This window comes from Gracilinanus agilis, chromosome 2 (assembly GCF_016433145.1).
Source record: "Gracilinanus agilis isolate LMUSP501 chromosome 2, AgileGrace, whole genome shotgun sequence".
NCBI lineage: Eukaryota > Metazoa > Chordata > Mammalia > Didelphimorphia > Didelphidae > Gracilinanus > Gracilinanus agilis.
This window is the reverse complement of record NC_058131.1, coordinates 309,926,128-309,948,639: the sequence shown is the minus strand read 5'-3', so window position 1 is coordinate 309,948,639 and position 22,512 is coordinate 309,926,128. Positions and strand designations below refer to the sequence as shown.

The 22,512-nt window shown below is 34.6% G+C and overlaps 1 protein-coding gene across 1 annotated transcript in view; it reads left to right on the top strand.

Moving 5' to 3' along the window:
- The first annotated feature begins 1,001 nt into the window (after positions 1-1,001).
- The window catches only part of ANKRD27 (ankyrin repeat domain 27), a 74,883-nt gene continuing 53,372 nt past the window's right edge, over positions 1,002-22,512 (top strand). The window contains exons 1-11 of the mRNA XM_044664181.1: positions 1,002-1,103; positions 12,779-12,889; positions 15,107-15,263; positions 16,824-16,978; positions 17,188-17,247; positions 17,340-17,393; positions 17,500-17,565; positions 17,651-17,727; positions 18,430-18,551; positions 21,319-21,397; positions 22,067-22,199. Coding sequence (XP_044520116.1) covers positions 1,002-1,103; positions 12,779-12,889; positions 15,107-15,263; positions 16,824-16,978; positions 17,188-17,247; positions 17,340-17,393; positions 17,500-17,565; positions 17,651-17,727; positions 18,430-18,551; positions 21,319-21,397; positions 22,067-22,199 — 1,116 coding nt within the window. The remainder of the gene's footprint in view (positions 1,104-12,778; positions 12,890-15,106; positions 15,264-16,823; positions 16,979-17,187; positions 17,248-17,339; positions 17,394-17,499; positions 17,566-17,650; positions 17,728-18,429; positions 18,552-21,318; positions 21,398-22,066; positions 22,200-22,512) is intronic.

Sequence of the window (22,512 nt, the reverse complement as noted above, 5' to 3'; positions counted from 1 at the left end):
GGGTTCTTGTGAGGAAAATGCTCCTTTAATCATAATGTTATATTAACATATAAGGTATTTTGCTGTATATCCCATATTGAAAACTGAAAAAGTTTGAGTTCTTCTTTTATATGGCTATCTAGCCAGTCAAAATAATTTTAAATCATACTTGTATGGCTTGGATTTACAAAATATTTTCTGTTCCCTTTGGTGTCAGCAGTAAGTTTTCAGCTATTTTATCTTAAGACCTCAAAAAATGTCAGCCCATTTTATATAGGGAAGATTATAGCTGAGCCATCCACTTTTAGGTCTGTCAGATCTTTTGTTTTAAATATTAAGCACATTAGGGGATATATACTTTAGGAGATAAGAACATTTGCTGAGTGCAGGAATGACCTAAGAAATGCAACAGCTGTGTTTGGACTGATTGGGCACTAGAGAAACAACTATTCAGTATTTGCTATGTAAAATTTAAATTTAATGGTAAAATTTTCCCTGTAAAATGATAATGGTCAGCTTGTAATATGCTAATTATACCATATTCCTATAATATATGTTTTACTTGTTAACGTAAATCTTCATAAAATCACATTAATAGTAATGTGATGGACCCATTATAAAGCTAAGAAAAAAGTATCTTTATTTTTGAGTCATAGTCATTTAAAATTAAACATGTTATTTTAGGCATAAAGTAGATTATAAAAAAGAAATTAGCTATTTAGGTACTTTCTTAGAGCACTTTTAGCAGAGAGGCGGTTTAATAAGATTCTCAATAGATTTTATAGTTCTATTCAATAAAGGGGTCACATTGGATAGGTTAATTGCATTCTAGTCTATATTTGGTATATCTGTGCCAAATTGAATGCTGATGAGGGCAAAGTATAAGATGATGGATGATGGTTTCATATACATTTTTTTAAAAGTGTGCAATTAAGTGTGCTAGAAAAATTGTACTGTGGTTAGCTAATACCTTTATTCACCCCTTACCAGAAAACACATTTTTTGGAATACCTGAAGTCCATATGGCTTTGTATGATGAAGATCTCATGAAAAATCCTTTTTATCTGGCAATTCAAAAAAGGCGTCCAGATCTTTGTAGCAGAGTTGCTGAAGTCCATGGTATTGTAAGTATATTAGTCATCTTAGTTTTCTGTTTAAATTTATGGTGATGATATTATTAATAATTTAGATTTAAGTATTTCTTTTTTGAAGAGGTCAGTAAGCAAAAGCATTTTGAATTTAACGACTGCCAAACTGTTTGGCAAATGGAGAAGGAACCAAATTATGCCACTTAGATGAAGCTTCCTCTCAGCTTCATATTAATGGTGTCTCCATTTTTTAAACTTATAACATTTACTGTCTGTTCCACTTGTTTGGTCCTTAATCATGCTGCTTTGTGATAGCTCTTTTGTCTTGTGTTGTTAAATATTTTATATGTGTGTTTGTTTTATTTCAACTAGGTTGTAAGCTCTTAAAGGTAAGTTTTATAGTTTTCTGAATATTCCATAGTATTAAGTACAAGCATTTTTTTTCTCCCATAAACTTTTGTTGAATGAATACATGTGCTTTTAAGAAAAGCATTTTACCACTTTATTGAAGCAAAGGCAAAGTACTATTTACATAAAAGGGGAAAATGTCCTAAAACAGTTTCTGCACAGACTTCCTCATTTTATTCCTTTGAGATTATATATTTTAATTAGAATATGCCCATATTATTTAATTAGGCAAAAGATATATCATGAGAAAGAATTGGCAAGCTGAGATATCTATTTTTTCTCTTTATGTGTGACATAAAATTATACTGGATATCAAACAGTCAAGGTTTTTACATAAATGAAATATTTGCTTTGTTTTACAGACTTTACCTAATCTATAAAATTGAGTTAAGAACCTTATATCTTCTTTATGGTGGAGATCTGGATCTTCTCTGTTCCAATGATTTTTCTCTCCTGAATTCTACCCCTATGTTGGACATAGCCACTTTTAAAAATTTAAATTTAAAAAATTGTATTTTATTTTATTTTTTTATTTAGCTCCCTTTCTTCCCCATACCATAGAAAGAATCATCCAGCAAAATATATAGATTATGTTATTAGTGTTTCTTCTTCCTAGTTTATTCTCTGGAGGTGAAAATTCTCAAGTTATTATTCAGATATTAAATCTGTAACTATATATAATGTTCTCTTGGTTCTATATTCATTTCACTATTCATTATCTCATATAGTTCTTTCCAAGTTTAAAAAAATTAATCTTGTTTATTGTTTCTTTCAGTGTAGTAATATTTTATCACAATCTGTTCAACCATTCCCCAATTGGTAGACATCCCCTCAGTTTCCAATTCTTTGCCAACACAAAAAAAACCCCTGCTGTAAATATTTTGAAATATAGGTTCTTTTCCTTTTTCCCTGATTTCCAGGGAGAATAGACCCAGCAATAGTATATATACACTGTTTTATAGCTCTCTGGGTGTAATTCAAACCCATCAGCATCTCCAACTTGAATGACTAACCAACTCTGCATTCATAGTTTTCTCTCCTACCTTGTAAACTTGCTCCTCTTCTATACTTCCTTTATATTTTGAGGGTATTGTTTCTTGGTTACTTAGGTTCATAATCTTGTATTTATCCTTTACTCCAGCCATGTTGCTTCTTTGCTCAAAAACCTATGGTGCCTCTCTCTTGCCAGCAGGACAAAATTCAGACTTTTCAGGCTTTTGGAATGGCTCTCCACAGTTTGGTTAAAACTTCCCTTTCTGGCTTTATTTGTTATTATTCCCTTTCACACATTATGTTTCAGACAAAATGCATTACTAGCTGTCCCTTGTTACATTTCTCTGCATTCACACAAGTTTTCTTTTATTCCTGGAGTTTACACCTTCATTTCTTCCTCTTAGAATACTTATCTTCTTTCAAGAATTAGGTTTAGTACAACTATTTCTTTGGAGCATTCCCTGGTTACACCTTCTATGAATTATATTTATCAGTATTATTATATAGAGAAGCAGACTGATAGAGTGAATAAAGAACTTTTCTCAAGCCCTGAGTCACTGATTGGTTAAGCTCTCTAAGACTATATATTGCAATGGAATTGCCTGTCTTTATTGATAAGAGTAGTTTGCTAACTAGGAGTTAAACTAGTACAATAAAATCATGGATCCAGACCAAAAAAAAAAAGATTATATATTTGTATTTGGACAATCTATTTCAAGAGTCTGCATAAAACTTTTATGAATAATTTCTGGACGTTGATTGTTTTTGCTTATTCATTGGATCTTGGTTCTTTGTAAGTTCTCTGAAAAACTGTGATTTCATTGATATGATAGGTAACTTTTAGGGAATATATTAACTCTTTCAAAAACTTTTATTGACTTCTTTTGTTTTCACATAAGTCATTTCTTAATATATCTTACTCCTACTCAGTTAGGCTTTTTTTGATTATAAACATTTTTTGAAAATTTTGGTTTAGCAAAACCCACTGACATATTGGTTATGTTCAACAGCACATGAAGTATTTCACATTCCATAGAATGCATCTCTAATATAGATTACCTTTTCAGTGAAAGGAGGAAAGCTAGTTTTCTCTTTTTTTTTTGTATTTTAACATATAAAAATTATTGATATTTTTATGTTGCCCATATTTTCCATTTATTCCCTTTAATAAATAATAAAAAGAGAGAAACACTCCAGAAAAACTAACCAACACATTGAAAAAGACCTAACATTACAGTGTTTCATTCCCATAGTACCCCATATTTGCAAAGAGGGAGAGAGGTGCCTTCTCATCTCTCTTCTTTGGGGCCAAATTTGGTCATTATAATTTTGCAGTATTAATTTAAATTATTTTATTATCCTTTCCATTTTCATTGTTTTTATTGCACATATTATTTTCCTGATTCTGCATGTATCACTTTTTATCAATTCATAAAATTTAAAATATATTTTTCTTGCAAATTTTGAATACAGTGGATTATAGATTTCCTGGGCAAGTCAAAGGAAACAAGTAACAATTGAAAGAAAAGATTGTTCCTGCCTCTCTTTGCTTTTACTTCCTTTAAATACGTGAGCATTGTGTCAATTGTGTCAAGAAGAACTTAAGAGCAGTATTTTCCCACTTACAGCTCACACTGTTACTAATCTTTCTATGAATAATTGAAAGTTGATTGACTTTATAGTCTCCCTAAATAATCAACATTATTTGATGATTTCTTTTGTCATTCTTGAAATTCCTATTTAGAATTAACTACTAAAATGTTAGTAGTATGTATAGTCACCTCTTCTCTAGTGAAGATATATTAGGCCATGTTCTTAGTTGATTTTTAATTTTTCCTTTTTTAAAGGCTTTTTGATCAATTTTTTTATACCTCATTCAATTTTATTTTTAAATCCTTAACTTCTGTGTATTGGCTCATAGGTGGAAGAGTGGCAAGGGTGGGCAATGGGGGTCAAGTGACTTGCCCAGGTTCACACAGCTGGGAAGTTTGAACCTAGGACCTCCTGTCTCTAGGCCTGACTCTCAATCCACTGAGCTACCCAGCTGCCCCCTTCATGGAATATACCTTTTAATCTACTCTCATTCTTAGAGATCCTTCTTCTTCTGATAATTAAACACTAGCAAAGCTAACTTGTCTGCTTTGATAACATATGCAAAGTTCTTTTTGCAAATATGCAAAAGTACTTTTTGAATAATGTGTTATATTTGGGACCTTTGCTTTTGATCTTTTTGGGATATACGCTTAATACTTGTATCTTTGCATCAAAATCTATAGCCATTTTAGTCACTTTTTTCTTTAGCACAATCCTAGATGTTTTCTAGGTTGGCATACCAATTTATAGTCCTGCCAATAAAATATTAGTATGACTATGTTCCTATTGCCTCCCAGACTTGAATGTTCCCATTCATTTGCTGTGTGTCAGGTAGAACTTGAGTTGTTTTGATCGGAATTTCTCTTCTTTATTTGAAACTATTTGTTTGTATTTTAATAACTTACAGTTCTACTTTTGAAAACTCTTTATATCTTTTGACCTATTACTCAGTAGGTGAATTGTTCTTGGTTTGTGTTGATTTCCTTTATATCTTAGATAATTATTTGTCCCAAAGACACTTAATAATGAAAAGAGAAGACTACAGGGCAGCTGGGTAGCTCAGTGGAGTGAGAGTCAGGCCTAGAGACAGGAGGTCCTAGGTTTAAACCCGACCTCAGCCACTTCCCAGCTGTGTGACCCTGGGCAGGTCACTTGACCCCCATTGCCCACCCTTACCACTCTTCCACCTATGAGACAATACACCGAAAGTACAAGGGTTTAAAAAAAAAAAAAAGAGAAGACTACCAAAAGAAGGAAAATGAAAAAGATTTGCAAATGCAATGACAAATTATTTTCCTATTCAAAGATAGTGGAACAATGACACTTGAATTTCAACATTATAGCCCTGAGAACTTATAGAAGGAAATAATAATAGTCCTAAAGAGGATTGAAATGGGAAAAGCATCTAGATGATGAAAGTATAAGACTGTTGTGCTTGTTTTATGATTGAAAAACATTTGTTTACAAAAAAAGAGATCTTACAAGCTTTTTGATATCAAGATGTGCCCCATTCATATATCAAAATCATTCAGAATTTCTTAGAAGAGGTAAGAAAAATTATTCTTTTTAGTGACACTCTGATCATAAGTATCAGGGCATAAAACAAGGAATTTTGTGCTCATAATATTAATAGCTAGCATTTAATTAGTAACTATTTTTTTGCCTGGCACTGCACTAGGTGCTTTGTAAATATTATTTCATTTGGTCTTCACAACAACCCCAGGAGGTAGGTGCTTATTATCCTTATTTTACAGTTGAGAAAACTGATGCAAACAGAGGTTAATTAAGTGATTTTTCTAGGTCACACAAGTAATAAATGACTCCAAGCCCAGTGTTCTATCCACTGTGCCACCTAGCTGCTTACCAAAATATTTGTCATTGTTTTGAAAAAGATCCAACAGAAGAGTCCAGGTTGAAGAGAGATTTCTTATAATTGGTGAGATCCTGCAGATATTTACTTATAGATGACATCTCATTCATTGTAGCAAGCCCTAGAACAATTCAAAGCTTCCTGGAAGAGATCTCTCAATGGAGTTTGGCCTAAATCTACATAGAATACATCTACATAGAATAGATAAAGTAGATAAAGAATATCTGTTGCTGGAACTTCATCCTTGTGGATGGACTACCTATAGAGCTTGGCTATTGGTCAGCATATAATTCTGGAACAGATAGTACAAAAGGAGAATGACTTACGTTCAGAGTTCAACCTAAGATGGATTCCTTTGGAAAGTTGCAAATTTCCTTTACTGACCCTACATTTTTCATGCAAGCAAAGGCCCATCTTTTTAATGCCAATGTTTTATCAGGTTCTTATGTGGTAATGAGACATGGCATGCAACAGTTTCCAAAGAATTGAAACTTAACAAACAGAAGGAAATGGAGAGGTGCATGATGGATGTAATGTATAAGTAATGAGGAACTCTGAGGAAGAACAGAAGTAAAAGATGTCTGCAAACATTCCTTAGTTATTACTCCTTATTTGTGTTCTTTCCCTACTTCCACGTAGTTCGGTGAAGGGAGTCAAATCTATAAGCACTTACTGTGCCATAAAGAGAGGCAGAAACAAACCAAAAATTGTCCTTGCCTCATAGGTGCTGATAGTCTAAAGGAGAAGGAAGACAACATGCAGGCAACCAAATATAAACAAGATATAGTCAGGATAAATTGGAAATAATCTTAGAGGGAAGGCACTAGAAGTAAGGGGGAGTAGAAAGGTTTCTTGCAGGAAAATTCATTTTATCTGGGATCTTAAGGAAGTCAGGAGACATACAAAGAGGAAGAAAATGATAGTCAGAAGATAAGCGTATCTTGTGGAGGGAACAAAAAAGAGGCCAGTGTCATTGATTGAGAGTACCTAGAGAGGAGCAAGGAGCAAGAAGACCAGGAAGGTAGAATGGGACAGGTGTTATGAAGGGCTTTAAAAGAGGAACAATGGGAGACTCTCAAGATAATGAAGTATCAGAAAGAAGTACAACTGAACTATCTCCCACAACTATTTTACAAAGATCTAGAAAATGTGCCAGACTGAGTCCTAACTGGGAAATCCAAGAACAAATCACAGCAAGTCATTATTCCAGCCCAGGTTGGTATATGGGAGACAGCCTTCTTTGGATAGGTGGACTGAAAGCCTAAAGGTACACAGTCTGAACTTGTTCTTTAAGATCCTGGGTTTATCAACACTCAGGCTCCCCAGAAGACAGCAGAAATATTCAAAAGGATGCAAGCACAGCCAACGCATTCAATCCAAAAATTCATAGCCTGGTTCTAACATAAAATCTAAATTCAAGAAAAAGACTGAAAGAATAAGTAAGCAAGCAAACAAATAATAACCCCATCATAAAGTACTTTTATAGTGTCAGGGAGCCTCAAGGTACAAACCTAGAAGAAGGACATGACTCCAAAATGTCTATAAGAAATGTCTTCAAAGAAAAATACAACTTGGACTGAAGTTCCACTAGAATTTCTGGAACAGGTAAAACAAAGGTTTGCTCTTTTACTTTTTTAAAGAGCCAAAAATGATTTTATAAATGAAGTGAAAGTGCTGGAGGAAAGTTGGAAAAGAAATAAGCTATGGAAGAAAGAACTGAAGGTACAAAACCTTGCCTAATCAACAAACTCCCTGAAAATTTGAATAGAAGCCAGTAATTTTCTAAGACAACAGAAAATATTTAAGCAAACAGTAAAAAGCCTGAAAAAAATAGGAGAAAATATAAAGTATCTCATTGCAAAAACAAGTGACTTAGAAAACAATTTGAGAAAAAAATTTAAAATCTTTAGACTGTCTGGAAAGTCATAACCAAAAGTGAATCCTCATCATATTTCTAGAAGTCTTAAAACTATCCATATCTTTTAGAAGCAGAGGGGGGAAAATTTTTTTTAACTTAATTCAAGAATTTATTAAGTGTCTGCTTATTTGTACCCAGCTACAGGGACACACTGGGACAAAAATAAATCTCTGCCCTTAAGCTTACATTCTACTTTGGGGAAAAGGAGCAATACAAGTAACATGAATATAGATAAGTAAAAATTATATACAAAGGTATTGGGATGGAGTTCAGCAGCTGGGATGATCAGGAGACTTGTGTAGGATGTTGCATGCGAGCTAAGCCTTTAAGAGAGTTAGTTCATTCATGACTATGTAGGCAAAAGAGAAGATCACAGAAGGCAAAGTAGACAATTTTGAGTACATAAAATTAAAATGCTTTTGCACAAACGAAACTAACACAGCTAAAATCAGATGAGAAACAGGTAAATGAAAAAAAATTCACAGCACGTTTTCTGGAAAAGATCTTTATTTTGAAACTAAATAAGGAACTGATTAAAATTTATGGTAAAAACTATTCTCCAGCTGATGAATGGTTCATGGGATACGAATAGGTAGTTTTCAAAGGTAGAATTTCAGGCTATTAAACGCCATGTAAATTAGTGATATAACTCACTAGTAATTAGAGAAATGCAAATTAAAACAGTTCTGAAGTTCTGCTTCACATACATCAAATTGGCAAAGTTGACAAAAATAGAAAACAATAGATGCTAGAAGGGCTAGCATGGGAAAACACATGCATTAATGCATTATGGAACTATCAATTGGTGAAGTCATTCTGGAATGTATTTTGGTGCTATAACCAAAAAGCTATCAAACTGTGCATCCCTTTTGACCTAGTAATACTACTGCTAGGACTATTCTCTAAAGAGATGAAGAAAAGAGCAAGGGACCCATATGCAGAGAAAAATATTTATAATAATTCTTGCTCTCATGGCAAAGAACTAAAAACCTAAGAGGGTGCCTATTGGGTGGGTAGTGGCTAAACAAATTGTGGTATGGGAATGGAATATAATAGAATACTATTTTGCCATAAAAAATTATGAAGGGAATGGTTTCAGACAAAAAAGGGAAGACTTGTATGAATGTGATGCAGAGAGTAAACTAAGCATAATTAGGAAGATGATGTATACAATAACCCTTGTAAAAACAAATTTTGAATAATGGGCTCTAATTTCAAAAGGAGAATATTGTGAGATGTAAAAATGGATTGTTTTGAGTACATTAAATTGAAAAGTTTTTGTACAAATAAATATTGTCAAGATTAGAAGGAAAGCAGAAAAATTGAGGGGAAATTTTTATAGAGAGCCTCTTGGATAGAAGTTTCATTTCTAAAATATATAGAGAACTTTGTCAAATTTGTGGGAATAAGAGACATCTCCCAATTGATAAATGGGTAAAAGATATGAATAGACATTTTATGAATGAAGAAATCAAATCCATATATAGATATGTGAAAAAATGTTCTAAATCAATACTGATCAGTGAAATGTAAACCAAAATAGTTCTGAGATATCTCACACCCATAAGATTGACTAAAATGACATTCTGGAAGGGATGTGGAAAAACGGGAACACTAATACAGTCAGAGCTGTGAATTGATCCAACCATTTTAAAAAGCAATTTAGAATTATACATAGAGTATTACAAAACTGTGTAAACCTTACAACCAGCATTACCATTGCTGGATCTGTTTCCCAAGGAGATCAGGGAAAAAGGAAAAGAACCTATATGTTCAAAAATATTTATAGTGCCTTTCTTTGTGGAAACAAAGTATTGTAATTTGAGGGGAATTAGGGAATGGCTAAACAAATTATGGTATATGGTTGTGATGGAATACTACTATACCATAAGAAATGATGAGTAGACTAATTAAAAAAAATGAAAAGAACTACATGGCATAATGAACAGCGAAATGCATAGAACCAAGAGAATATTATACACAGCTACAGATTTAATACTTGAAGCATAAATTGTAAATGTCACCTCTAGTCAATGAACTAAAAAATGGAAGTATGAAAGATATAACTTATACATACATATCTGTCTCCCAGACAATGCTTTCTCTGATGTGGAAAGGAAAGGGAGAAGCTGAGACTTAAATAAATGCTATTAATGAAAAACAAACAGAACTCTGATTTTTGAGGATTCACAATAAAACATACTACTTACCTTCTAATAGAGAGCTTATGAGTCCATAAATATTTTTGGCATAGCCAGTTTTGCTTAATTGTTACAAGGGGGTTCTTTCTTGCTTACTCTTTTTTTTCCAATGGAGAAGAGAGATTAATTTTGTTAATTAAAAAAATTAAGTTTAATTTTTTTAAAAGCCAGAACACTTTATATTTGATCCTGGACTTAATATGGAGCCCTAGGATTTTATTGAATAGGAGGTCACATGTCATACCTGTCTCAGGAAGACAAGTTTTTAGATATTTGAGTATGAGACTTGAGTCTGGGACATCTACTAGAAGATATTCCATTAGTAAAGGCATTAGATAATGAGAAACTGTAGCAGGGTGATGGCAATGTCAGAAGGGAGAGCGCGGGCCTTATCCAAGGGATATTTCAAAAATAGAATGAACAGGATGACTTGTTCAGGGGTCGAGAGAGAGTGAGGAGACTGACAGTTTTGAATCTGTGTGACCAGGAGGATGGCAGTGCCCTACAGAAATAGGGAAGGTAAGAAAAGGGGAGAATTTGAAAGGAGAGAAAATGAGTTCATTTTTGGAAATGTTGAATTTAAGATGTCTAAAGAACGTCCAATAGATATTTCTAGTTGTGAGACTGAAAGTCAAGAGAATGGTTGGGGCTGGATACATAGATCTTGAGAATCATCTTGATAGAGATAACCGAATCCATGGGAGTTGATGGGATCATCAAGCAAGAGGACTTAAAAACTCATTTCTTTTATCACATGTTCTGACTTCATGTCTTCATTTAGTTCAGTGAAGCTGAATGAAACTACTTATATACATTTAGATTTCTTTTTTCCCCCAAGAAGAGACTAGCCGTTATCACCTAAATGTTAACTGAAACCAAAATGATTTCCTTTTCAGAGGTGCCAGAAGGGGGATGTAATCATATTAGTATATCCTTGGTTAAGGAAAACCTTTGTAAAAATGTCAAGTTTCTTTTTAAATTTTGTTTATGAAATATTGAAAAGCCATAGTACTATTTCTGATTTACTTAATATACTTTTTATAAAAGCAATACATTATAGAGATGCATTTAAAGTTAAAATTTTTTGACTTCATCATTAATAGAATGACTTTTCCTAAATATCAGTGAAGTACTTTGTTAATGACTTTAGAATAGCAACAAAATCATTGTTTATGCCTTTTATTGAATTAAAACAAAAAATCCAAAGTATACTTAAAATATATTTGGAAGTTGATAGCCCTCCTCTTTTCCAGTGAAAAAAATTGAAGTCTGTTTATTGATACAGAACTACCAAAACTTATTTCAAGTGAAGTAGAAAGTAACTCTGGGGAATTAAGAGGGGGTGGATTGGGTTGAAAGAAGAAGAGCACCTATCTTTAAGTTACATCTTTACTTTGTAATGGCCACATGATTAATTTAGTCATGACAAATAATTACTTTTTTAATTGACTTACTAAAACACTAGGTGAACCAAAATTTAAGAATATCATTAAAGGTTCAGATTGCTTCAATACATACAGTACATTTTAAAGCAAATCTATAAGGCAAAGGAAATAGAGAGAGGATGAACATATTTATTTCAAAGTAAAATTATAATACCATTTTATTCATATTCAAAGGATTTGCAGATCTGAATAAGAAAATATTTATTAACAAATATTTTTTCCTGTCAGTTAACTGGGCTGGTCCCATTTGTGTTAATCAAGTCTCTCTTCCACTGCTTTAGTTGCTGAATCCATGTGATGGCTGCTTGTGGTTAAAGACATCTTCCTAGCCCATCACACAGGTCCTATTGTAATGATGTTTGGATATTTTAGTTGCAGTAGATTGAAGGGGCATTTCACAAGTAGTTTTTTTTTTTTAAATCCTTACTTTTTGTCTTAGAATTGATGCTAAGTATTGGTTCCAAGGTAGAAGATTGCTAAGGGGTAGGCAATAAGGGTTAAGTAACTCACCCATGGTCACACAGCTATGAAATGTCTGAGGCCAAATTTGAACCCAGGACCTCCCAACTCCCGGCTTGGCTCTCTAACCACTTAGCCACCTAGTTGTCCTTCACAAGTAATTTAAATTGGGGTCCCTCTTGTAGTTTCTGTGGAGGTGACCTATAATGGAAAAACTTGATGTAGTGAAAAGAGGCCTGGTTTTGGAGTAAGAAGATCTTTGTTGAAATCTTAGCTCTGCTCCATATGACCTTGGGCAAGTCACTTACCCTCCTTAAGACATGGTTTGTTTAGCTGTAAGGTAAGGGGATTGATGGGCTTCTGAGGTTCCTTTGAGCTCCAGATTTGTGGTTCTATGATTAGATGATTTATTAAGGTCCCATTTTAGTAATAAATCCTATATATGCTTATGTTGAATTAGCCTGTTTTGGACATGGAGAATTTTGCACTTAGTTGCAGAAATCTTAGGTCATGACATGGAAAGGAAATCAGTTTATCTACAAGGAAGCATCCCCCGCCTCTTCCAGAGACCTGAGAAAGTGGGGTCGAAGTGGTGGGAAATCATGCTACTTCCAGAAATAACATGGCTTTTCTTTTGTTAGTAATTGTTATCCGTTAGGTTTTCTTTGATTTTGCATACTAGCTTTTGTAACAGAAAGATTCAAAAGGTGAATTTAGTTGGACTGGTTTAAAAAAAAGCAATCATTGTAATAAAATCAGAACCTGGGCAAATGCTTTTGATGTTCTGAGTATCACGCTAATTACTTAACTAATTTTTTCCCTAGGTCTTAGTACCTTGCAAAGGAAGCCTATCGAGCAGCTCACAGTCTACCTGTCAGTTTGATTCCTATGTCCTGAAACCAGCGGGAGAGAGTTTTCAGACCTTAAATGGAAAGGTATTCCATTTCTTCATGGTTCTTATAGGGGGACTCTGACAGAGGAAGGGAGTTGTGTGGGCAAGGGGAGGCAGGACTGGGTCTTAACAGGAGACACAGAGGTGCTGTACTTCTTTCTTCTTGCCTTGGGGAGACCTGAAGCCCTCCTCTTGGTGTGGGGGCGCTGGTGGTGGGCTGAGGGAGGGGGCTTGTGGCCTGGGGCTAATTATCAGCCTTGTCATACTTGTCAGTCAGGCTATTGACCTTATGGGTAGCTTAGGACACATACACTTCTGTGCCTTCAAAAGGGGGCCTTACCTCCTTGCCATAGTCAGAAGTGAGGAACAATTTGCTCATATTTCTCTATCCTTACTGTTCTGCTTCGTGCCACACAGAGCCAGGGCTCACTAAATATTTGGGGTTGTGAGTCAGTGTTTCTTTATCTCTCTCCTTTCTTACCAGCTCCCTACGAGGATTCTGGATTTCTGCTGAATATAATTGTGTCCAGTTATTGCTGAGCCTGTGTAAGGGTTCTATTCTTAAGTGTCAACCTAAGATTGAGAAAATTGTTGTTCTTTGTTCTCCCATTGTCCCTTTTAGTTACCCCTGTTCCTGAGGAAGAACACACTCCCTTTCATTCTCTCCTTTCCTGTAGGACCTTGCGCTGAGCTGGCTTAGGGGCTTTTGGTGGCTAATGAGTTTGATGTTGCTCTCACACTAGTAGCATCCATATTTTCACAGGGAATTTCTAGGTACCAAAGAAACCATTAAGATCCAAATGAGTGATTCTAGTGGTGGAGTTTAGGTACTATGACCTGCTGATGGGAGAGAGATTTTGGAGCAGGGGTCGGCAACCTTTTTGGCCGTGAGAGCCATAAATGCCACATTTTTTAAAATGTAATTTCGTGAGAGCCGTACAGTGCTCACAGTGCACGCTCCTGTAACAGTGCCTGGAAAAAAATGGACTTTATGGCTCCTGAAGAAAGAGCCATATCTGGCCCTCAAAAGAGCCAGATATGGCCGACCCCTGTTTTGGAGGGAGGAACTTGTTTCTAGATTTCATATAAAGCCATCTATCTCTATCTAAGGTGAAGGTCTAGTCCTTAAGATCCCACTTCAAGGGCTGGAACCTTATAAAATTCTTTCCATTGATCAGGGAAAGTTCAGAAGAAACCCTTGTACATCTTTTTCTAGCAGTTCCCATTCTCCTAGTATGGATAATAGGATTAAAGATTTATGGCTGGGGAACCTTGGAGACCCATTCTGGGCACCCAGAAGAGTCAAGAGACTTGACCAAGGTCAGCGAGGTAGTAAGTGCCTAGGGTCCTCTGACTTGGGGCGCAATACTCTTTCCAGGGTGACTTGCTGCCTTCCAAGTACTATTCTGTCACCTGGATAAGCAAGCACTTAACATGTATGTCAGTGAGACCATAGATCTTTCAAAGCAGATACTGGAAAGACTTGCTTCTTTTCAAATAATTAAGCTGTTTGGTATCACTTTGTCAATAGTGCATAGATAGGTTAAAGGCCTTGCTTGAACACATAGCAATAGATTGATCTCTGAAGGAAACTGGGCATCTTATGGCTTTTCAGAAAAAGAACACTTGCCCCAAGGAAAGTTGGTGCCTATACAATGTGGATAGAGACATATGTAGGTTTGTAAGTTTTGTTCAAATTAATGTAATGATCAAATTGAGGCAGCTGGGTGGCCCAGTGGATAGAGTGCCAGACCTAGAAGAGAGAGATCCTGGGTTCAAATCTGGCCTGAGACACTTCCTAGCTGTGTGACTCTGGACAAGTCACTTAACCCTCATTGCCTAGCCCTCAGCATTCTTCTACCTTGAAACCTATACTTAGTATTGATTCTAAGATAGAAGGTAAAGGTTTTAAAAAAAATAATGATCAAATGTTTCATTCAAATAATAGCCCTTTTTTAGCATTTTTCCCCTAAAAGGTAATGGGTTTTTTTCTGCCTTTTAACAAATATCTTAGCCCTCTCTCCCACATTTCATTAAAAAAGGAAAATGTCATAGCTATAGTGTGATCTTTGTGCAGAAGAGAAGACTATTGGGTACCTTTTTGTTGTAAAAAAATATGAAAACTATGTAACCTGTCATATTCAAACCCACAGAGGGAAAAGGTACAGCACTAGTTTTTTAAAGAGAGGCTACTAGCATTGGGTGGTGGGAGGAATGTTAGGGAGAGGTTGAGTGATCAATTACTACTTTTTAATTTCAGGAGATTTTTATACAAGGAAATAGAATTAAATTAGGAGCTGGTTTTGCCTATCCTCTCTCAGTGCCCATTCTCTTTGAAGAAACTTTCTACAATGAAAAAGAAGAAAGTTTTAGCATACTATGTATAGCTCATCCATTGGAAAAAAAGGAGAGCACAGGTATTTTTAGAGAAAACTTTCTCATTGTACATTTTGTTTTAAAAATTATGTGTATTTATATATGTGTGTGTGTTTGTATATATAGTGATCATATAAAATTATTTTAGATAAAGGGCTAAGCCTTCCAAAGGTGGTGTAGTGGAAAGAACACTTTCAAGCCCTAATTCAGCCATTAAATAATCATATGACTGTGGGCAAGCCACTTAACGTTTAAGTCTCAGTTAACCTCATCTGGAAAATGGATTTAATGATACTTTATCCAACAGAGTTGCCATGCTCAAGTGAGATAATGCATAAATAAAAGTGCTTTGAAACATGTAAAATGTTAAACAAAAGCTTGGTGATATTTTTTAGCTCTAAAAATATTTTTACAGTATTACATAATTCCATTTGAAAAATGTATAGGCATTTCTTTAAAAAAAAACCCAATGTGAATTAAATATCTTTTTAGGAACAGTCAGTCAAATCTGTTGACTGGCATAGTCAATGGAGTTCATCTATAAATCTTGTTCACCAACCACTATTTTTTTTTCTTTTAAGATCATCTGCTTCTGAGACTGCATTGTTTTACTGAATGTGAATTATTTTGTTCTGGAAAAATAGAGTTAACTGTTGCCATCTAAAGACAGTGTTTTATTTGAATGTTACTATTTCATTTTTCATTTTTATTACCAGTAAACAGGATAAATCAGAATAGTATAATGCCCTGATGGTTTTTAGTCATTCATTCACTGTGTAAAGTCTTGAAAAAGGGATTTTATGGGTTCAATATATTAAAGATGGTTGCCAGAGGATTGAACTATTATCAGTCCTCAATTAAGAATAATCTCAAATCAAGATTGACTTTTATGGAAGTTTATTTACATGAGAAGAAAGAAGAAGTACGGATATAAGAATCTATCTCACTAATTAATCCAGGTAGATCTTAACCCTCAGCTGAGTGTTAAAGGGCCTGAGGCCTGGAGGTGAATGGAGCAAACTTCATTCACAGAGTCAATAAAAGGAAGTTTCTTAATAGAAGTTCAGGAAGATTCAGTCTTTAAACTCATCATGTGGAACAGTCTCTGTCACAAACCAGCAAAGCTCCCTCAGGTCCCCTTCATCAAACCAGAAGCAGCCTTACTCACTCAACTCCCTCTTTTAAAGGGGTCAAGTATGGCATCACTTCCATTGCCTTCCCCTAGCCTGCGTGTCTGATCACAATAGATGCTTTCTCATAGAAAGAGTAGGGGGCAGTCAGTTGATTCTCACTCTAGCACATGTGGGTTAGGACCTCCCAGAATTGGAAGGTGCTCTCACCTTTGGTGATTAAATCTAAAGATGGGCAGTGTAGACTTAATCTAATTATCACAATCTGGTCCCTGTCCTGGGCCAGTCTTTTGGATATTCAGTATAAAATTAGCTTTTAACATCACCTTAATTGAGCCTATTATTATTATACCATCTAAAAGAGATCCTGCCCTTTTATACCAGGAGGTCCATTTCCAGGTTTGGAAATGAAGTGACGAAATAGGGACCATCAGAGTCCTTGGTTGTGCTTACCTCTTGTTTTCTTTGCAGAAGAATCTTCAACCTCTTCAAACTCTTTTCCGCTGAAAACAATTGAAGATGTAAGAGAATTTTTGGGAAGATACTCAGAGAGATTTGATAAAAATATTGCATCTTTCCACCGAACATTCAAAGATTATGAAAGAAAGAGCCTCCGTCATTACATAGTCAGTAGCTTGTAACTTTATAGATAAATAATTTCATTTGTTTTTTAAATTCAGGAAGGTCATTATTTCTTAATTTAAAAATCTTTTCCATATTTTGACTGTTCAGGGAATATTTACTCTTATTTAAAAATTTTTCAAGTTGATTTATGTATATTGATATTTTAAAGTAGCAGTTTTTCTAGATACTTTTTTTATTCCTTTTTGTACAGGATTCCGTGAATGCACTTTATACTAAATGCCTCCAGCAGTTGTTAAGAGATTCTCATTTGGTAAGCAGAATGGTTTGTAAATTCAGATATTTACTTGCAGTTTTGCATAATACAAATAATATACTTTTTTACATAATTTTCTTAATGTCTAGAAAATGCTTGCCAAACAGGAACTTCAGATGAATTTGATGAAACAAGCAGTTGAAGTAAGTAGTTATGATTGCATAGTAGAAAATTGTATTTTATATTAAAATATTTTGTTTCCCATTGTATATTATGCTTCCTAAAATTATAATCTGGTTAACTTTGCAGATGTATATTCATCATGATATTTATGATTTGATATTTAAATATGTGGGAACTATTGAAGCAAGTGAGGTAGGTTTTAAATATATTTCAGAAGAGAGATGGAAGTCATTTTTTATATTTTTCAAGAAACTAAAACTTAGAAATTTATTGTTAGGATGCTGCCTTTAATAAAATTACAAGAAGCCTTCAAGACCTTCAACAGAAAGATATTGGTGTTAAACCAGAATTTAGGTAAGAGTTAAAGTATAACAAATCTGAAGTTTTGGTTGTTGCCTTTTCTTAAGATTTGGTTTGGGTAGTTTTTGATTCCTGGGCGATGGAGAGGGATTGAGTTTCAATTTTTCTCCTCCTCATCATCCCCTTTAGGGAGATGAAAAGTTAGCAAGTATATATTTTCTAGATTAATGCAGTACAGTAAGAAGCACACTGCTTCTGGAGTTAGATGCCTTGGGTTCATGTCCCACCTCTGACCTGTGTAACTTTGGGAAATTTCCTGAAACTTTCTGGGCCTTAGTTTCCTCATCTTTAAAGTGAGGAGATTGAATTTGCTGACTAATGAGGCTCCTCTAGCTTTAGATTTGTGATCCTCACTGTTTCTACTTTCATTAGAGATTGGTATTTAATCCAGTTGCATTTTGTCATTGATAAGTCAGATTTCCATTTTGAATATGTCATTCATAATCTGGGACGTGATGGATATAACAAATATGATTCTTTTGCTTTGTATTCATCACTTTAGAATAAATAAATAAACAAATAAATATATGTGTGTATGTATGTATGTGTGTGTGTATATATATATATATATATGTATGTATGTATGTATGTATGTATATTTGTGAAGTTAGAAATTTGAGATGCTTGTGAAAGGATCAGGAAGTAGTATGAACTTCTTATTTCTGATCTAAATTGTCTCTCCAAATTATATTACAGCTTCAACATACCCCGTGCAAAGAGAGAACTGGGTCAACTGAATAAATGTACCTCTCCACAACAGAAGTTGGTTTGTCTTCGAAAAGTGGTACAACTAATTATGCAATCTCCTAGCCAAAGAGGTTTGTGTACAGGGAAAGAAACTGGGGTCAGCATATCCCTATAATGTTGAGATTTAGGGAGAATAATACAGTTAATGCAAGGATAGAGGGGTTATATAACCAGTTGACCACCTACCATTTATTAAGCACCTAACATGTACCTAGTATTGTGTTCTAAACACTAGGAATAAAAAGAAAGGCAAAAAATAGTCCCTGCCTTCAAGGAGTTCCCAATCTCCTGAGAGAGACCACATGCAAATACAGGATAACATGGGGGTAGTCTTAGAGGAAGGGCCCAAGATTAAGGAGGGCCAGGAAAGGATTCTTGCAGAAGGTAGGACTTTAATTGAGTCTTGAAGGAAGCCCAAAGGCACAGAGGAGGAGGGGAGAACATTTCTGGCATAGGAGACAGCCTATAGAAGTGGTTGGAGTCGCTAGAAGGAGCATCATGCTGAAGGGATGGCAAGGAGGTAGAAGTTCACAGAGAACATGGAGAAGAAGGGTGTAAAAAGCCTAGAAAGGTAGGAAAAGTCTGAGTTATGAAGAGCTTTGAAAACTAAAAGAGTGGATTTCATATTTGATCCTGGATATAAGAGAGAGCTGTTGGAGTCAGGTCTGTACACTAGAAAGCTAAAGGAAATTAAATCATGAGGAGATAGAATTGAACAACAGATTTAGTACAAGAAGATTTAGATTCTGACTGCTTCCTCTATAGTCTCAGGTCATTTAAACTGTAGACCACAATTTCCTCAAAATTTAAAATTACAAAATAGGAATAACTTCATAGAGCTGTTATAAGGCAAAATCAAACAGTGCGTGGCACATAGTAGGTGTGTAATAAATGCTTATTAATTTACAAATGAAATACTAGATTAACATTTCACACTTTTCAAAATGCTCCATATATGTTAAGGTCATTCATTATTATTACTTTCATTGTTAAGAATAATGATGATGAAGAAAATATCTATTTCTGGTGTGACTTGATGGAGTTTCTTACTAATGAAATCTAGATACAGGCAGACTCTTGTGATAGGCATAATGTAAAAGGCACCAGTGTTAAAGGTGAGGGCCTAGAAACAACTGGAATGGTAATAGATACTAGATACATTTTAATGAGGTGAGAATCCTGTTTTGTTTGCAACCACTGGTAGAAGATATTAATTTTCACCTAATTATGCTTAGGAAAATGACCAAGTTTATTTTCAGTTTTATCAGGCTTTTAAAAATTTGGGAATATGTGTAGCAATTAGACTCTCTAATTGGTTATTCTTTTCAGATGTTAGAAAAAATGCTTTTGATGAATAGCTGTCACTAAGAGCATAGTCAGCTCCTTTCCCTCTTTGTTCTCCTTGTTGAGAAACATGTATATTTACTTTTACATAGAGTGTAAGCTGGTGATTCATATGCCCAATTAGGATATTTTAAAAAGATGGAGGTAGGTAACTAGCACATAGTTTTTAAAATGTAAATTGTTTCAATTGGGGAAAAATATCTTTGTTAATAGCTTTAGGGTGTAAAAAAATAAAATGGATATAAAGGGATAGATTTAAAAATATTATGGTATTAAAAGATTTATTGGTAGCCATTAGAAAATTGAAGCCGTGTGCTGTGTTAAGAGTCAGTTTAAAAGACTTGCCATTATCTCTGTCCCCATGCTTGCTTCAGCGGGGGGAAAAAGAGAGTGAGCAAAGCCAACCACTCATTTTTAACCTCTGGTCTACATCATTACATAACTGCCTACATCATTTACATAAGCCAGGAATCATGGGAAATGTAGTTTGAATGACCCCTAAACTTGGAAGTTTAGATCAGAGACCTCAAAATTTCAATTACACAAAGGAGATATGAAACTCAATCTCTTGTTAGACTTCCACGATCTCTTAGTTCCCTCAAAAAAAAAACAAAAAAAGTTGTGTTGTATCATATTAAAGGCCATTCAGTTTATTTGTATTTGTATATGCAAAGAATGGGTATCGTTTTTTCCATTGAGCTCTAGAATAGTGACATGTTACCATTGAATTATGTAACTAGAAGATACCAGGGTGGTAGTGGGATGTTAGTAGGTCAAGGAATGATTGTTCAGGATCAGTGTCAGAAGATTCACAGGGTTTGGGAAGGCCAACAGGATAAAGCTGACAGTATATCAACTGCAGTTCAAACAAGGGTTTATTTAAGGTAAGGGAAGGAAGGGAAGGGAATCTTATCTAAATATATACTTAACCCTCCCCACCAAATCTAGTTGTTCCCTTCAGTGAGATGTTAGCTGTACTGTCAGTTACCTCTCTGCCTGAATTCCCAATTCCTACTATAAATACTCTCCACTAACCTAAATTAACCTTAGATGGTGATAGAGGTGATAAGGTTGGAAGTTAAGCAGGAACCGGGCTCAGGGAAAGGTTCTCACTGACAGATGCCTCTGATGTTTCAAGAAGCTCTGTTGATATGTCTTTCAGTCAGCATGAACAGGATAAACATAGGAACAGGTAGTTAGTAAGATGGACCAGAAGGAAAACCACAGGAGAGAGAATAGCCAGCTCACCAGGTCCACCCCAGGAGACTAGACAAAACTCAACGTCCAGCTAAACTGTCTGTTAGAAGAAGACAGTCCTGTCACTTCTCCAGAATTCCAGAACCTTCCTGCTTCTCCCTTTTCAGTAGCTCCTGCTCCTATGCTCTTTTCCTTATAACACCATGGAATACAAATCACACAGTTTGTGATTTTGGAGAAAGATAGAGAGATATTTAACTATAGTATCTTTGTCATTTTTAACTTTTTTTCTTACAGTTAACATGGAGACCATGTGTGCTGATGATCTACTATCTGTCCTGCTGTATTTACTCGTGAAGACAGAGATACCAAATTGGTAAAATATTTTTGTTAAGATGTTTTTAGCCTGCAATGATTTCCATTATCTAGGATCTCTTGTTTTGAGTAGCCTAGCTTTATAAGACTAGGTACTTGATCACTTTACTAGGTGGAATAATGATTTATTTTATAGGAAAGTAAAAGAAAATGTTAGCTTTTGTTTATCTTCCCCCCTTATATACTTTTTAGGAGGACAAAATATTACATTTTTGAATATTTTCTTTTAGTTTTTTTAACTTATGAAATACCAAGCACATTAGTAGCAATCATTAAGTAACTTGTATGATACATAGATTTTTGCATCTTTTTTTACTGGAAGATTTTCTGTACTTGTATGCTAAAATTGATTTTTATTGTTGAATAAATGTCAACAATACTTACATTCTTCTATGAGATTATTTTCATTTTGAGTTCTGTTAAGTGTATAATACCTTTTCATTGGGCAGAGTATGGAGTTGTGTTATTGTTCTTTAATTCTGTTGGATCTGTTTAAGATTAAGCCCAGATGATAATGAAATTGATCAAATTAATTGAACAATATCATATCCATTCTTGACAGTTGTAGTCAATTTAGTTTGGGTACCAGACTGGCCATGGATTCTTTGTATATGTGTCAATTGGGCAAATATTGTTCTAACTTTTCTTTTTTTCTTTCTTTCTTTGTTAGGATGGCAAATTTGAGTTACATCAAAAACTTCAGATTTAGTAGTTCAGCAAAAGATGAATTGGGTTACTGTCTGACTTCTATAGAGGCTGCGATAGAGTATATTCGACAAGGAAATCTCTCTGAAAAGCCTTCTGTAAGAATTTAGTTTGATTATTCTGCTTACTTTGGTATAATCTGCTTGAAGGGATAAGGAGACAAGTTTCAAATACCTCTTACAGGAGATTGAGCTACACTGCTGCTTGAGATTTGGGTGAAGGGGAGCTGAGCTTGAGCCTTCTGACATCACCAGGAAATGACCTTTGTTATTCACTTCAATTTGCCTAAGGAATTTTTTATTTATGTGTGTGTATAATATATATATATGTGTGTGTGTGTATACATGTGTATGTATATGTGTACACACACATATATGTTTATGTAAGTTTATCTTGAATACCAAAATTTTG